At 48.6% G+C, this 18,058-nt stretch overlaps 1 protein-coding gene and 1 long non-coding RNA gene across 2 annotated transcripts; both read left to right on the plus strand.

Annotated features, from left to right (window-relative positions):
- The first annotated feature begins 4,242 nt into the window (after positions 1–4,242).
- Positions 4,243–5,393, plus strand: LOC147601949 (uncharacterized). Its single transcript, XR_015258093.1, has 3 exons — positions 4,243–4,469; positions 4,902–5,046; positions 5,161–5,393. It is a non-coding gene; the product is annotated as an uncharacterized LOC147601949 (long non-coding RNA).
- A 948-nt stretch (positions 5,394–6,341) lies between these two features.
- Positions 6,342–14,584, plus strand: LOC147601950 (transmembrane protein 209-like). Its single transcript, XM_086739906.1, has 12 exons — positions 6,342–6,531; positions 7,985–7,990; positions 8,567–8,698; positions 9,879–10,030; positions 10,313–10,453; positions 11,514–11,610; positions 12,021–12,146; positions 12,601–12,698; positions 13,187–13,301; positions 13,393–13,490; positions 14,093–14,166; positions 14,253–14,584. The coding sequence occupies exons 1-12, from the start codon at positions 6,342–6,344 to the stop codon at positions 14,305–14,307; spliced, it is 1,284 nt and encodes a 427-aa protein (XP_086596032.1). The 3' UTR covers positions 14,308–14,584.
- The last annotated feature ends 3,474 nt before the right edge of the window (positions 14,585–18,058 follow it).

The raw sequence follows: 18,058 nt of genomic DNA on the forward strand, positions 1-18,058 counted from the left end.
ATAAAATGTTCCCAACCCATGTGACGGAAGTTTGTACAGAGTGCACCATCACCCTACTCCAACTCACTGGCAGCAATGGGTTGGAAAGATGACGATGCACCACCGGTACGTGCAGTGGTTAACCAGCTCCGACAGTCTTCCCCGATATGGGCCTGTGTCTTGGCTGTGGAAAGACTGACCGAAAGATCCGAAATCCTGCTAGAACTTCAGTATGAACTGGAGCCAAAGGCACCCAACTGGTACGCCACCACTGATATCGCCAATGCGTTCTTCTCAATCCCGTTGGCAGCAGAATGCAGGCCAGTTTGCTTTCACTTGGAGGGGCATCCAGTACACCTGGAATCGACTGGCCCAGGGGTGGAAACGCAGCCCCACCATTTGCCATGGATTGATCCAGACTGCGCTGGAAAGGGTGAAGCTCCAGAACACCTGCAGTACATTGATGACATCATTGTATGGGGCAATACAGCATCAGGAGTTTTAGAGAAAGGAGAGAAAATAATCCAAATCCTTCTGAAAGATGGTTTTGCCATAAGACGAAGCAAAGTCAAGGGGCCTGCACAAGACATCCAGTTTTTAGGAATAAAACGGCAAGATGGACGTTATCACATTCCCATGGATGTGGTTGACAAAGTAACAGCTACGTCTCCACCAACTAACAAAAAGGAAACACAAGCCTTCCTGGGCGTTGTGGGTTTCTGGAGAATGCATATTCCAAATTACAGGATGATTGTAAGCCCTCTGTATAAAGTAACCTAAAAAAGGAATGATTTTAAATGGGACCCTAAGCAACAAAAAGCCTTTAAACAATTAAAATGAGAGATTGTTCATGCAGTAGCCCTTGGGCCAGTCCGGACAGGACAAGACGTTAAAAACATGCTCTATACTGCAGCCGAGGAGAATGGCCCGACCCGGAGTCTTTGGCAAAAAGCACAAGGGCAGACGAGAGGTCGACCCCTAGGGTTTTGGAACCAAGCATATAGAGGATCTAAGGCCCGCTGTACTCCAACTGAAAAAGAAATATCGGCAGCACAGGAAGGAGTTCGAGCTGCTTTAGAAGTGGCTGGTACTGAAATACAGCTTCTCCTGACACCCCAACTGCCAGTGCTGGGCTGGATGTCCAAGGGGAGGGCCCACTCCCACACGTCGTGCAACTGATTGTACGTGGAGGAAGTGGGTCTGGCTGATCACACAGCAGGCTCAAATAGGAAACCCCCATCGCCCAGGAATTTTAGAAGTGACCACGAGCTGGCCAGAAGGCAAAGATTTTGGAATGTCACCGGAGGAAGAGGTGACGCATGCTGAAGAGGCCTCACCACATACTGCCACCACATACTAATCTACCAGAAAATGAGAAGCGATATGCCCCGTTCACTGACGGCTCTCGTTGTACTGTAGGAAAACATTGAAAGTGCAAAGCTGCTGTGTGGCGTGGAGTCCTACGCAACAAGTCGCAGAAGGCACTGAAAGGTCAAGGTGAATTGAGTCAGTTTGCAGAGGTGAAAGCCAACCAGCTGGCTTTAGATACTGCTGAAAGGGAAAAATGGCCTGTATTTTATCTCTACACTGACTCATGGATGGTGGCAAACGCTGTGGGGGCGGTTGAAGCAATGGAGGCAGAGCAACTGGCAGCACAGAGCTAAACCCACCGGGGCTGAGGCATTCTGGCAAGATATTGCTGCCTGGTTAGAGAATCTGGTTGTAAAAGTACATCAGGTAGATGCCCACGTACCCAACATCAAAACAACCAGCAGGTGCATCTGGCTGCTAAGATTAAAGTTTCTCACGTGGACCTAGACTAGCAACACAGGGGTGAACTATTTTTAGCTCAGTGGGGCCACAATTAAGCAAGCCAAGCAGTTACAGCCTCTTTGGTATGGAGGATGATGGTTGAAATACAAACATGGAGAAGCCTGACAGATTGATTACATCACACTCCCACAAACCTGCCAAGGCAAGCGCCATGTGCTCACAATGATGGCAGCAACCACCCGATGGCTAGAGACACATCCTCTGCCCCATGCCACCACCCAAAACGCTATTGTGGGCCTTGAGAAGCAAGTTCTGTGGCGACATGGCACTCCAGAAAGAACTGAGTCAGACAACGAGACTCATTTCCGAAACAAACTCATAGAGACCTGGGCCACAGAGCACGGCATTGAGTGGGGATATCACATCCCCTATCGCGCACCAGCCTCTGGGAAAATCAAATGGTACAATGGACTGCTGAAAACTACAGTGAGAGCAATGGGTGGTGAGACGTCAAAAACTGGGATGCACATGTAGCAAAAGCTACCTGGCTGGTCAACACTCGAGGATCCACCAATCAAGCTGGCCCTGCCCAATCAGAACTTTTATTTACTGTAGAAGGGGATAGAGTCCCTGTGGTGCATGTAAGGAATATGTTGGGGAAGAGACTCTGGGTTATTCCTCCTCTGGGCAAAGGCAAACCCATCCGTGGGATTGCTTTTGCTCAAGGATCTCGATGTACTTGGTGGAGGATGGGGGAGGATAGGGAAGCTTGATGTGTGCCTCGAGGAGATTTGGTTTAGGTGAAAATAGCCAATAATTTGAACTGTATGATGTTAATTGCTATATAACACTGTATGTCATCATTTCTATAGTTATTCTATGTCACATCAACAGTACTGCAGTAAGAATCACGCAGATCAGTGAAGAATGAACTTCAGTGTAACCAAGTAAGGTGCAGCGGTGAGGGAACAAGAACTGGTGCCCAGTAACATACTCGAGATCAACATCTTGAACTGGCAGACTGTGGATATGACACACCAGCCATGCCAGACGTACCAGCTGCAAGCTCCAGATGAAGCACAGCATCCAACAGTCCCACACTACATCCCATCTCTTTTGCACTGAAAGACTGTTATGACAAATGGAGCCGAAAGTGATGGAGTCGGTGAACTAAACCAACATTTTGGAGGGATGGTCCATAGACGGAGAGAATGATATCTGTGTGTCTATATCAAAGCATGACATAGATGGTATGGAATAAGGGGCGGATACCTGTCCTGGTTTGGGCTGAGATGTTCTTCTCAGTAGTCAATGTGTAGTGCATTTCGTAGGGGATTAGGTATGTGAAGGATGCTGATAAACACACTGATGTAATGAGCTGTTGCTGAAGAGACCAAAGCCACTGTCCACCTGAGCCCACCGTCCCCCTTGTCTCCCATCCTCTCTAAATAAGTGTTGGCCAACTCAGTAGGAAAGGGGAGGAGGGGGAAAGGGAGATGACTCGTGCTGGACCGAGCTTTCCTTGCGCTGCGGCTGCCCCACTTGTCCCCTCTGCCCTCTCTGCTCATGCTCTGCATCGCCTGCTGCTCTCTCATGGGGTCCCAGGCGTCTTCTAAACGGCTTTTTCAAGCCCCAGGCATAAGCTTACAAAACTCGCCTTTACCTCTTGAATTGCTCTCCCTTTCGTCACAACATAATCTTTTATCTTGGGCCTTCTAGAGGATCTGTTTCTGAAAAATGGCATCCTACAGATGTTGTCAGTTACAACAAGGCATAAACATTGCTTCCTTAACGTCTAGGGGAAAAGATAGATTGCTAATTCTGACAGCGTGTGTGAGCTTGGGAGAGCGGCTCTGGGACAGGGGCTGACTGGATTACTGGGGAGAGAACTGTTATTTCTATAAGTAATGGATTATTTCCAGGTTCCTAATCCACAAGACACCTTGGGAATGCCCTGGATAAGGAATGAGTGGGGATTTCAGGATGCAGATCACCATTTGGAGACGTGGCTGGTATCATTTTAGCAGCAGAACTCTCATTTTGATCTCTCAAGTTGACACTTTTCCTTTGGCTGCGCTGCGGGGAAGGCCGGAGTGCCCTCAGCTCCTGTTGGTCTGTGGCATTTGGGGAACGTTGGGTGGGATTCATCTCCAGTCACTCCAGGAGACTGGGAAAAAATTGAGAAACAGCCTGCATGTCCCGGATAAACAGCAGAACTCTTGTATATCTGTTGGCCTTGGCAACACGCAGCCTGTTGGACATTACCATGGGTAATCAAGTAATTTAGCTGTAAAGACAGCTCAGCAAAAACACAGCAACCTGTGTCTCTGCACCACAGCAACGGCGCCCAGGACACCGAGCTGGCCCGACACCCCCTCCGCCATTTCCACACCTTCCAAGGCTGGGCCAACATGGCCGCCCTGCCGCTCGCCCCTTCCCGCCAAAACACGGCTCCCGCCCAGTGGCTGTGGCGCAAGCGCCCCCGCTGTCCCCATAGCAACAGGCCCCGCCTCCCCTTATGATGCACAGGCGCAGGGGCTGGGGCAGTGCTCTGGCAGGCGCAGAGCCTCTGGCATTTGCAGCGCCAAGGGCTCCTGACGCCTGTGTGCGGGGAGCGCTCTGCTCTGCGTCCTCCCCGGCTGGACAAAGGGGTGCCTCTGCCCGCCCTGACGGACCCGTGTGTCCCAGCACGGCCCCTGGCCCTCACCCTGCGCCAGGTACGGGGACTGACAGCCAGTAGAAAGGGACCAGATCTCACTTTTATTGCAGTGCCCTGTCCTTGCTCTGGCTTCCTTTGCTTGGAGAAGGCAGGAGCTTTGCCTCTGGCTTCTCAAGGACGTTAGTTTTCAAAAACGAGGTTGGAATCTGTCTCCGTCCTCTCCTTTGCACCTCACTGGAGAAAACACAAGCTGTTCTTCAGTCATGAGGTGACAGTGCTGACCGGAGAGTCCATCGAAGAAATATTACCTATTTTTACTGCTAAAGAATCTGTTGGGTTTTTTTCTTTTAATACGCTGAACATGGTTCTGGCTCAAAGTCCGTTTACATAGTTTGGTTTGGATTATTGCTTCTTTTCTTTAATCTTGTGCTGACTGAGAGTCTTCCTGTATCCAAGTTGACAGATTTTGTCATTTCTCTGTGTTTGTTAGGACGGATAATGACTCCGGAGCAGGGTGCAGTGACTTCCCACATCAACAGGGCCATCCAGAGGAGGATGGCGGGTGAAGCCTGGGAGGTGGTCTTTGCCTGGAGCCTCATTAACCTGAGTGTTGAAGGCCTGATATTTACCGGAATGTATGTTAATTGTTACATCTGATTCAAACAAGCAAAGAAGCCTCCTTTGTATGTCCCAAAATATTTCCCGGGACAGAACTGCTGCAAGGCAATAACTTCCTGGTTTTCTTTCAGGACTGGAAAATTAATAAGCTGGTATTGTGACACCACACACTGCCCACTCCGCTATCTCCGTGAGTTGCTGCTTCATTTACATTAATTTTCAGGGTTCTTTTCTTCAGTCGCTTGTCAGTTTTTGGGTATTTTTGAGACAGCCGTTATTTGAATATTGAAAGCAAAACCTTGTTCTACTTGCTGTTATTTCCCTCAGACCTTGGCATTTCCTGCTTTTTAGTGAGAGGTAAGGAGCGTTAACAGCTTTCTTAGATATATCCTGAAAGGGCACCAAGAACTTGTGTGATGCGTTAAATCTGTGTCATGTCTGCAGTAAGGCTTTGGCCAGCACTGCACATCTGACTCCTGTGTTGTGCTGTGGCTGTGGATGGCATTCACCATAACTGAAGTTTGTTTTGGATGAGTAGACTCGAACCTGGCTGTATCAAATACCAGTAGAGGGTGAAGCAAGAGGGAGAGAAAAATCATGAGATGAGGTGCAGATGAGATTTGACGGCAGATGATGTTCGAGAAATGCTGTCAAACTTCATTGCAATAGTTTCTATCCTTTTCAGCAAAATAACCTTCCATTTAAGAAAAAAAAATTGAGTGCTATAAATTAATCTGAAAATAGCAAGGAAAACTGTCTCCAGTGGTTCTTGCATAAAATGGTGACGAACTCTTGGACATGTGCCCAAATTGGTTCTTCCTGATAGCACCAAGAACGACCTATTTTTGATGGGCATATGCTTGCTTTTGCAAATAATCTACTTTTGTTATTCCCCGTGCACAAGTTCTGCTGAAAACTTCTCTGCTTCTTGTAGAATTCGCCCTTGGCTGTCTCTTCAGCCTGAAGGCCTTCTTTCTTTTCTGGAGATACTTGATATACACAGCGTCACCGACGAGCTTGTTCGTGAGTGTTCACCAGGACATCCTGCTGTGGTTGAAGAATGCAGGTGGGTGTAAGAAATATCTCTGACAATCTCTATTTTCACTTGTTCTTCTTTGTTGTTGTTTCGGGACGGTGTCTTTCTGAATGGCAGGATTCTTTAGTGAAGTGAGTTCTGAATTACCTCGATGACATGAGCTGTAAACTCAGTTACTTGCAGCGTGTTCAAATTGCCACCAGCAAGTGGTAATGTGATGAGTGTTTGTGGGGAGACCTGGCGGGGAAACAAACACACGTGGTGAAAAAGGAGAGGATGATGGCAGATGCTGAAGGACAGTACTGCGTCCAGATCTGGGGCCCGCAACACAAAAAGGACATGGACTTGTTGGAGGGAGTCCAGAGCAGGGCCACCAAGATGGCCTGTTTGCAAACAGTGAATCCACAGCAGGCGGTGTGCACAGTCTCTCGGTTCTTTGGGAAATGTCGAAGGCCAGAAGCTACAGGTGGGATCTGAAATGCACCAGAATTCCTGTAGCGCTGGAAGCAGGAAATTCTCCTGACGGTTCCTGTCTCTTAGCATAAACTCGTGTTATCCGACTGACGTTGAGGGGAGTGGAGATCTGCTTGTTTCCCAAGGACTGGCTTAGGTTAAACCTCAAAGGCCTGGGGAGTCGTGGGAACAGACCTTACCTCCCAGCAGAGCACATGTTCTCCAGAGGGTGCAACATTTTCCCTATCCCCTGGTGTATGGCTAGCGCCAGAGAGCAAGGCCTCATTCTGCCAGTAATGCCACCAAAGAGAGGAAAAATGGTATCCCACTGAGCCCTGGTGTTGAACGGGGGGCATGGGGCCATCCTCTCTGCGAGGGGCGAGTGTTTCTGCCTTCGGAGCAGCCCCTCGGCCACCCATTGTGCAGCCGACCATCTCAGCAACCCCTGACTTGTCGGCCACCTGTGGAGCCACGGGGATGATGGTATCACAAAGCTGACTCTTTTCTGACCATTAAGTCCTTTGGCTGTGATCCGGGGAAGGCCGGAGTGCCCTCGGCTCCTGTTGGTCTCTGGCGTTTGGGCAATGTTGGGTGGGATTCATCTCCTCTCACTCGAGCTGTGTCAAAGCTGGGAATCACACCAAACCAAGACGACTCTTCCTCTGTAACCGACGAAGGGCGATTCAGCCCATCCGCAAATCACTGCTTGAGACTGGAAGGCCGCATCAGGCTTTTCACAGTCCTTCAGTATTACCTCCATTCCACGCTTTTCTTGCTTTCATGCCCTTGCTTAGGAAATGAGTCAAAGTCAAGAGACTTTCAGACCAACCAAAATCATCCCCTAGCGTCCATCTACCAAACCAACTCTCATCCAGTTTACACTTGTCCATAGTTTGGTTTGGATTATTGCTTCTTTCCTTTAATCTTCTGCTAACTGAGCCTTCCTGTATCCAAGTTGACAGATTTTGTCATTTCTCTGTCTTTGTTAGGATGGATTATGAGCCCCGAACAGGGTGTAGGAACGTGCAGTATTGACAGGGCCATCCAGAGGAGGAAGGAGATGGCAGCCAAGACGCTGCTCTGGGCCTGGAGACTCCTTAAACTGGGTGTTGTATGCATCATATTTACGGGAATGTATGTTAATTGTTACATCTGATTCAAACAAGCAAAACATCGTCCTTTGTATGTCCCGAAATATTTCCCGGGACAGAACTGCAAAGCAATAACTTCTTGGTTTTCTTTCAGGACTGGAAAATTAATAAGCTGGTATTGTGACACCACACAGTGGCCACTCTGGTATCTCGGTGAGTTGCTGCAGCATTTACATTAAATTTCAGGGTTCTTCTCTTCAGTTGCTTGTCAGGTTTTAGGTATCTTTGAAGACAGCCTTTATTTGAATATTGAAAGCAAAACCTTGTTCTACTTGCTGTTATTTCCCTCAAACCTTGGCATTTCCTGCTTTTTAGTGAGAGGTAAGGAGCGTTAACAGCTTTCTTAGATATATCCTGAAAGGGCATGAGAACTTGTGTGATGCGTTAAATCTGTGTCATGTCTGCAGTAAGGCTTTGGCCAGCACTGCACATCTGACTCCTGTGTTGTGCTGTGGCTGTGGATGGCATTCACCATAACTGAAGTTTGTTTTGGATGAGTAGACTCGAACCTGGCTGTATCAAATACCAGTAGAGGGTGAAGCAGGAAGGAGAGAAAAATCATGAGATGAGGGGCAGGTGATTTGACGTCAGATGATGTTTGAGAAATGCTGTGAAATTTCATTGCAATAGTTCCCATGCTTTTTAGGAAAATAATCTTCAAAAAAACCAAAAAAAAATATGAGTGCTATAAATTAATCTGAACATAGCAAGGAAAACTATCTCCAGTCGTTCTTGCATAAAATGGTGAAGAAATCTTAGACACGTGACCGAATTGGTACTTCCTGATAGCACCAAGAATGACATATTTATGATGGGCATATGCTTGCTTCTGCAAATAATCTACTTTTCTCATTCCACATGCTCAAGTTCTGCTAAAAACTTCTCTGCTTCTTGTAGAATTTGGCCTTTGCTGTCTGTTCAGCCTGAATGCCATGTGTGATTTCTGGAATTACTTCATATACACAGTGGCACCCACGAGCTTGGTCCTAACTCCTTGGCAGTGGATCCTGCTGGGGTTGCAGAATGCAGGTGGGTGTAAGAAATATCTCTGCCAATCTCTATTTTCTCTTGTTCTTTTTTGTTGGTGTTTCGGGACGGTGTCTTTCTGAATGGCAGGATTCTTTAGTGAAGTGAGTTCTGAATTACCTCGATGACATGAGCTATAAACTCAGTTACGCACAGCGTGTTCAAATTGCCACCAGCAAGTGGTAATGTGATGAGTGGCAGGGAAAGAAACACACGCAGTGAAAAAGGACAGGATGATGGCAGATGCTGAAGGACAGTGAGGAACTCAAACACTGTGAGGCTGGACAAAGAATTTGCAACCTCTCCATAGGACTGGGAGCAAGGCAGACAGTGTGGGTTTATATTGCTTAGAGAGGTGGTTGATGCTCCATCCCTCAAAACATGCAAGGCCCTGTTGGACGCGGCTCTGAGCAACCTGATCTGGCTGGATATGTCCCAGCTCCTTGCAGGGGGGTTGGACTGGATGGGCTTTAACACTCCCTTCCCACCAAAACCATTCTGTGATTCTGTGACTGTGAGGCTGTACGTTGGACTGGGAGCAAGGCAGAGAGTGCAGGTTTATATTTAGTTTTGATGTCCAACCAATATCACGCTGGGTATTGGGAACCAAATTAGATGGACGGACAGATCTCCCTGTGAAGTCTGTAAATGACAGCCCAGAGAGCCGTCGCTCAGAAAGCTCTCGAACATCAAAGTAAAGTTTTAAAATACGGCAGAACCTGACAAGGTCAATAAACCAAAAGCAAAATGCCAGCACAATGGTATTACACACTGCCGGTCTGCCCCTAGAAAAGGGGAAGCAGACAGGAGTAATGCTGTATGTTTCTTTGCCCAGATAAATTAAGGCATTCAGTGTGCCAAAGACGCAAAAGCTGGGGAGGTAGAGCAGCTGATGTAACAGCTTAGAGAAGCCCCCGGCTTATGCATGGTGCCTGGGAACATGTAACAGAAGCCTGAAACTGTAGTATTTGTACTGAGTTGTGGTCATGTGTCTCAGTCTTCTCGTTTTTTCCAGTCAGTGCTGAGTTCTGCAGAGGCCAGATTTCTCTACTGTCCCTTCCAGCATCTTCATAAAATTGCCTTGAGATAGCCTTGTGGAACCGATTTGTTGTGCGTTTAGAGAAGGGAGGAGAGTTTGGGGCTGCTGCGTCCACAATGCTAATTCTGTTTTTCCTTCTTGCAGCGGTACAAATAATTCCACCACATGAGCGGGCAGCCAAGGAAGCCACTTCTTCGACTCCTTCTACTCCGATCCAGGGTCAAAACGTGCTGAGTTACAACCCGTCCTCTTACGGCAGATCTGCAACCTACTCACCCTGGAGCAGCTACAACAAGGTAACGACCGAGCCAACTCCCAAGGGTACAGTTTGGTCCTTGGTTGGTGCCGTGTGCCACTGAAGGTGAGCAGCAGGCAGCGGCAAGTTGTGTGTTTGTGTGTTTGCTCCTCTTGCAAAGTAGATATAAAATTGTTGTATTGGGATTTGGCCATTTTCCCGGGTGGCACTTCATTTCTTTTAGAGTGGTCAGTTTGTTTCAGAACGAAGCAAAAATAAGAAACTAAAGTGTAAAAAGAAAGCAGGAAAAAAAAATACAATTGTTTGATTTTATTCACCCAAGGTTTCCAGCTCCAGCTTCTCTCTCAATGGATCACAATACCACACCAGCACTGGAGCAGTGGAAAGCAGCTGGTTAAATGATGTAACAATGAACCAACAGATCTTTAATCAACTGGATTCCTGGACCACTAAGTTCAGAAATGTAAGTCTTGTCTCTAAGCACTGCCTGCTTTTTCAGAACAGGCACAGCCCACGTGGAAAAGCACCTCCGTGTCCCCTCTGTGCCAAAGGAGGTGGGCAGGATTGCCGTGTCTGTTTGAGGACTGGGGTGGGCTGGCAGAAGGAGATACAAACGCAGCATGCTTGTAAGAGAGGAGTTCATCCACCTCTGAATGGGAAACCAGAGCGTCTCGGGTACGAGGAGAGGTGGTTTTCCTTGCTGTAACTCAGATTGCTCAATGGATGTCTCTGCAGTATTGCAAACCCTTTCTCCTGGGCTCAAAGCATGGAAAATCCCAACCCAAAGGGGGATTTTTTCTGACAGTCCCCAGCAGCATAACGAAAAGCCAAAAAGAGAAACCTTGATCTTAGCAATAGGAATTGCTAGAGGAGAGGAGACTTAATTGCACGCACTGGCAAAATAATGAGTAAACCTCACTTGGAATTGCCCCTTCAGTCATAGCATCTCGCAAGTATGGAGTTTTGCTTGTGGTTTTGTGTTGGGTTTTTTTTTTTTTAAGGAATAAGCTTGATGAAAAGTAGAAAGGAGCACGAGATCCATACCAGATTCCTGCGCATCTGATCCTAAACCTAGGGCCAGCTTGCTTTTGGATCCCAAATCCTGTCACGTACGAATCCCACACGCAGGGTTTGTCAGCTCCTTGATCTCCCCAGACAAATGTGAGAGGGAGTGGACCCATCACAGTAGAAATGATCTTTATGGCTGGAGGGCTGCGCTTCATAATACCCCTCTCCTTGTTGTCTGGAAAAGCTTTACCTGACACTTCCTTGGGATTTGTTTTCCTGACTCCTTGCCATTGAAGTCCCTGGCCTTTTACAAGGTATTAAAGAGTCATTTAAACTCTGCCTGTCTTGATATTCTAATGTAATTCCTTTCCTCCTTGGCTGGCTTCAGTGTTTCTGTTGTTAAGTTTCTTTGTGATTGTAAGGGTGATGATTCGTAGGAGGGAAGCTAAGGGTTGGGGCTTTTTAACATCTTTGTTGCTTCTGACCTCTTGAAGTTTCACCTTTTTCATTCCTAGTGGATTAGTGAGACTATTCTGGTGCCACTTGTCCAAGAGATCGAGTCTGTGAACACTCAGCTGAGAAGAATGGGGTCTCCAGAACTGCAGATCGGAGGTAGGACGAGGCAGTAGCTTTGGGGTGGTTGAAGGAGGGCTGCTCCAGAGCTGGGGCCTTGGACAGGTGTTGTATAAATTAGATCTGTTCAGTGTCACTGTGCTGTTTCTGCTCTGTATTGCTGTGGTTTTTGTTCCGTGTCACGCATTTTATTAAGCTGGAAAGGTTCTTCACGAGACTTCTGGAAACATTCATGAAGTCACACTGATGCTTGTCTTTTATAAAGCAGACGTCTGCTACTATGGGAACTGAAAGGAGTGTTTGGGGTAGCGTCACCTGTTAAATGTTTCTAGGACTTCAAGGGGTGCACCAAAAAGGAGAGCTCTTCTTTGCAGCAAGGCCTGCGAAGGGAGGCTGTTTGGAGTTCTGGGCTGGTCCTAGCTGATGTACTGCCTTTTCTTGCGTTGCAGTGGCCAGCATCAGGACTCTAAAGGAGGCGGCACTCTTTAAAGCTCAGCTCTTTCCAACCCTGAAGACTGTAGTGCGATATCTGGATCTTACACCAAACCAGACGTATTTGGTTCAAAGGATCAAAGGTACACGGTGTCACCAGACTGGCTTTAAAACACTTCCATTAGCACAGGCGAGTGTTCGCGGCATCAGACATTCCTTCAGTGGAGATGTTTGAAAAGTCACGGCAAGGATGGAGCTGCTTTTAAGCTGGAGAAATATTTCTTCACAAATTTATCTTTTTATAGCGATAGAATAGTGCGGGACTCGCATGTAACTTGATTTTTAAAAGTTTTATTTCTCATTTTCCTGCTGCACGCTTTGGGTGTAAAGTGCTGGATTTCATCTCCTCAATAACTGCAAAGAAAAGACGTCCCACCAATTTACCTCCCCGTATTGTTATCTCTACAAGCATTTCACTACCTGAACGACTTCTTCTTTGTAGTCCGGAAACATGTATGAAGCCCCTGAATGTAGCACAAAATACCACTTTCAGACACTTTCAACTCCAAAGAACTGAATCAATCTTGTTACTTTCAGCGCTTTCTCAGGAACGATACCTCAGTTCATTCCAATGGAACAGAGGAGGGGATTTCAAAGGCCGCAGGTGGGACAGCAGCTTGCCCACCGACTCCTCTGTAAGTTTTCAAAGACATCCTGATAGGACAGCTTAAAACCAGTTCCCTTTCAGTGTAGATTTTGGAGGGGTAGCCAGTAAGTCTTTTGAGGAACATGGTGAAATCCTGTTTGCATCGCTTGCTCAGATCATCCTGTTCTAGCTGGTGAGATTCCATGGGGAATAATGCAAATGGGATAGGGAGTTGCCAAATTCTGCAAGATGCCAGGATAAAGTTGCTTGTGCGTGAACTGAGATCAGTTTATGGTGTTGTGACTGACACTGTTTCACTTCCTGCAAGAAATAAACCTGCCTTGCCCCAGTGGCATGCCTGGGCCGTGCCAATCTCTGCTTTAAGCATTAAGCTGCCTTGGGCTCCTAAACTCAGAGGGGTGAAGTCAACGTTGTCACCACAGACTATCAAATTCTGTAACTGATGCCCGAGATGAAGGCAAGAAAGCTGCTGTATTTTGAAGGACGCTAAAGTGAGATTTGGTTTTCTTTGCCCAGATCATTATGCACTTGTTCAGCACCTACCTCGACTGCAAGCTGCGACCTCACCCCAAGTGTTCCAACAGCAAAATCTTCACTTCCCAGCACTTCATTCAAACACCCCATCAACCAGGTACCGGTGCTCACATTTAGCTGCTCTTTGCCTCTTGCATCACATCAGCACGCTTGAGAGCCCCGTCACCTCTTAAACTTCCCATTCGCAGACATCTCCAATGAAAACCTGTTTTGCATCTACCAGAGCAGCATCAATCCACCCCACTACCAGCTGATCTACCAGGGCCACGTCTGCAGCCTGCCCGAGGTACCGTGGTGTTCTCCTGCTGCTAGGAAATCCTTGGCAGGTCTCAGTCAGGGATTCCATTTTTCTTCTTAGGAACTAGCCACATTTATTGACTGCTTACACGTAGGCTGGCTCAGTGCAGGAAGTAAACGTGAGCTTGGTCTTTGACCACAGCCTGGTACTTGGCCTGATCCTACAGAACAGCTTGAGTAGCTATTTAAGCTGCATCAGCTAGGTAGTAGCTTCTGCTTTAGCTTCTGACAATTTAATTTAAAATAACAAGTCATGTTACCCCTGACGTGCGGTGTCACCTCTTAAGGCATGCAAGCTCAGTGCTTGTCCGTAGGAATCCTGGGGAGAAGCTTCCAGTCTCAAAACAGTGACATTCTCCTGTGAATTCTCATTTTATAGTGATCCCCGGTGGTTGCTGGATCTCTGCTTCCTGAAAAGCTCCCGCATTTAAACTGTTTGGAGATGATAATCCAGCCAAAACCCACATTTGCTCTTTTCCTGCTGTTTACCCAGTTGTCATTCGCTATGGTCGCTTATTCTACCTGAAATATTGCCATGACTGCTCGTCACTGACTCGATTTACAAGTTCTTCTCTTTTCCTGTCGATTCAGGGCAGAAACAACATGTTCCACACCGTGCTTATGTTTCTGTGCATCGTAAAGACAAAAGAATGCGGGATGCTGGGGTGAGTACCTGTGTTAAAATGCTGAAGCGTGGAATTGATAGATTTTTATTAGTTGCCCTTCATGATGATAACTTTTGGTTCTGCAGGTGTGTAAGTCTTGGTTTATCAGGAATCAATGTTCTGCGGATTTTGGGAGACTAACAGCTCCAGCGGGATGACGGTTCAGAGGGAGGATGCTCCTCTGGCGAGACGAACTGAGTGGCATCGAGTCATCACATGCGAAGACAGAGCAGAAGTACCGGGTGCCTTCAGTACAACCACAGCGTTACCCTGCCTCTGCTTTTTCATTTATTTTTACAGCTCTCATCAATTTTTTTTTTTGATAGTGACTCTTAGATATTTAAAATAAGTTTACTGATAGGATTTTTGTGGGGACTGGTAACAAAATGCTTCATTTGGTTCCTGTATGAAATGAATTTGTTTTATCAAACACTTGTTTGGCTTTTTCTTGTGCTTCGGCCTCGCTGAATGCAGCGATGTGCCAAGGACATGTTCCAGAACCAGGTTTAGCTGGGCTTTAGACCGAGCCTTGCACCCTGAGGGTAGAGCGGGGCTGTGCCAGGTACCTTTCACCCTAAAGGCTCTCCAAATGCAGACTTCTTCTTCTTTGACCAAAAATTGGGGGTTTCTCCAGAAAAGCCCATCCTGCAGGGCACCCCTGGGGGCACTGGGCCTTGCAGCCCCGGGATCCCTGGGTCCCCACACACCCCCAGGATCCTGCACAGCCTCTTCCCCAGGCGGCCTGGGCCCCTGTGCGCCCCAATCCCCAGCACCCTGCTGCCCATGGCCACCAGTTCCTGTGAACCCCAATAAACCCTGCAATCTGCTCCCTGCGTACCCCAGATTCTCCTGTGCCCCAGCTGCCATCCACCCTGGTCCCTCTGCACCCTGACACACCGTGCACCCTGCTCCCAGCGCAGCGCCCTGTGTGCCCTGGAACACCATGAACCCTGGATCCCTGCGCACCCCAAATTCCTGAGCACCCCATTCCTGGCACACTCTGTTGCACTGCGCACACTGGTTCCTGTGCACCCCGATCCCTGTTCACACCGACACATTGCGGACACAGCTCTCTGTGCACCACAAAACGTTACGCACCTCAGTTCCTGCATTCCCCAGCCCCGTACACCCTGTATCTCTGTGTGCCCCGATACACCACGCACCCTGGTCTCCATGCGCCCCGATACACCGCACGCCGTCATTCCCACACACTCCGGTTCCTGCGCAGGGTAAGGAATTGGCTGGATGGCCGCACTCAAGGAGTCGCAGTCAATGGCTCCACGTCCAAGTGGAGACTGGTGACAACTGGCCTTCCTCAGGGGTCGGTACTGGGACCGACGCCGTTTAAGATCTTTGTCGGCGACATGGACAGTGGATGGAGTGCACTCTCAGCAAGCTCGCCAACAACAGCCAGCTGCGTGGTGCAGTCGACACGCTGGCGGGAAGGGATGCCATCCAGAGGGACCTTGACAGGCTGGAGCGATGGGCTCATGCAGACCTCATGGAGTTCAACCAGGCCAAGTGCAAGGTCCTGCACAGGGGTTGGGGCACTGCCAGGCACAAACAGGGCTTGGACAGAGAATGGATTGAGAGCAGCCCTGACGAGAAGGACTAGTGGGGCTACGGGTGGATGAGAAGCTCAACATGAGCCAGCAAAGAGCACTTGCAGCCCAGAACACCAACCACATCCTGGGCTGCATCCACAGAGAATGGCCTGTGCATCAAGGGAGGTGATTCTGCCCTTCTGTTTCGCTCTCATCAGACCCCACCTGCAGCACTGCATCCAGGTCTGGAGCCCCCAACAGAAGAAGGACATGGACCAGCTGGAAGGAGTCCAGTCCAGAGGAGGCCACCAACATGGCCTGTTTGCAAAGAGTCAGTCCACAGCAGGTGGTGTGGACAGTCTCTCAGTTCTCTGCAAAATGTTAAAGGCCATAAGCTACAGGCGGGATTTGACTTCTACCGGAATTACTGCAGGAACACACTCGTCCTGGTTTGGGCTGGGATGGAGCGAATGTTCCTCTCAGTAGTCAATGTGTAGTGGATTTCGTATGGGATTTGGCATGTGAAGGACGCTGATAAACACACTGATGTAATGAGCTGTTGCTGAAGAGACCAAGGCCACTGTCCACCTTCCCAGGTTTCCCCAATGTGCAGGTGCAGGAAGCTGGGAGGGATATAACCAGAACAGTTGACCCAGAGTGGGCACAGAGAGTCTTCCATGCCATAAACATCACGCTCAGCAGATAAGTGGGGGTTGGCCGGGGCAGCATCTCTCTCTTTCTCCCCGCTTTGCTTGCTGCTCAGTGTCATTTCCATGATCACTGTGGGATGCTGGGTGGTGAGAAATTGCACATTGTTCATTTTGTATATTTTATTATCCCCGTATTTTGCTATTAGTGTAATTTTCCTTTGCTGTTCTACTAAACTGTCTTCATCTCAACACATGACTTTTGCTTTCTTCCAGGTTCCCTCCCCCATCTCCCGGAGGGAGAGCAAGGAACCGTGTGGTGGCTAGGTCTAAACCACAACACTTCCTTATATCTAATCCGAACCTACCCTTTTCCAGTTTAAAGCCGTTGATACAGGGTAGCAGTCTCTCCTATCACAGGAAAGAAGAGGCAGCCCCTGTCCTTGCCACACCCACAGATCACGTCTGGCCTGAGCCCACCGTCCCCCTTGTCTCCCATCCTCTCTAAATAAGTGTTGGGCAACTCAGTAGGAAAGGGGAGGAGGGGGAAGGGGAGATGACTCGTGCTGGACCGAGCTTTCCTTGCGCTGCGGCTGCCCCACTTGTCCCCTCTGCCCTCTCCGCTCATGCTCTGCATCGCCTGCTGCTCTCTCATGGGGTCCCAGGCGTCTTCTAAACGGCTTTTTCAAGCCCCAGGCATAAGCTTACAAAACTCGTCTTTACCTCTTGAATTGCTCTCCCTTTCGTCACAACATAATCTTTTATCTTGGGCCTTCTAGAGGATCTGTTTCTGAAAAATGACATCCTACAGATGCTGTCAGTTACAACAAGGCATAAGCATTACTTCCTTAACATCTAGGGGAAAAGATAGATTGCTAATTCTGACAGCGTGTGTGAGCTTGGGAGAGCGGCTCTGGGATAGGGGCTGACTGGATTACTGGGGAGAGAACTGTTATTTCGATAAGTAATGGATTATTTCCAGGTTCCTAATCCACAAGACACCTTGGGAATGCCCTGGATAAGGAATGAGTGGGGATTTCAGGATGCAGATCACCATTTGGAGATGTGGCTGGTATCATTTTAGCAGCAGAACTCTCATTTTGATCTCTCAAGTTGACACTTTTCTGCCTGTTCAGTCCTTTGGCTGCGATGCGGGGAAGGCCGGAGTGCCCTCAGCTCCTGTTGGTCTGTGGCGTTTGGGGAATGTTGGGTGGGATTCATCTCCAGTCACTCCAGGAGACTGGGAAAAAATTGAGAAACAGCCTGCATGTCCCGGATAAACAGCAGAACTCTTTTATATCTGTTGGACTTGGCAACACGCAGCCTGTTGGACATTACCATGGGTAATCAAGTAATTTAGCTGTAAAGAGAGCTCAGCAAAAACACAGCAACCTGTGTCTCTGCACCACAGCAACGGCGCCCAGGACACCGAGCTGGCCCGACACCCCCTCCGCCATTTCCACACCTTCCAAGGCTGGGCCAACATGGCCGCCCTGCCGCTCGCCCCTTCCCGCCAAAACACGGCTCCCGCCCAGTGGCTGTGGCGCAAGCGCCCCCGCTGTCCCCATAGCAACAGGCCCCGCCTCCCCTTATGATGCACAGGCGCAGGGGCTGGGGCAGTGCTCTGGCAGGCGCAGAGCCTCTGGCATTTGCAGCGCCAAGGGCTCCTGACGCCTGTGTGCGGGGAGCGCTCTGCTCTGC

This window comes from Chlamydotis macqueenii, chromosome 1 (assembly GCF_036417535.1).
Source record: "Chlamydotis macqueenii isolate bChlMac1 chromosome 1, bChlMac1.mat, whole genome shotgun sequence".
Lineage (NCBI taxonomy): Eukaryota > Metazoa > Chordata > Aves > Otidiformes > Otididae > Chlamydotis > Chlamydotis macqueenii.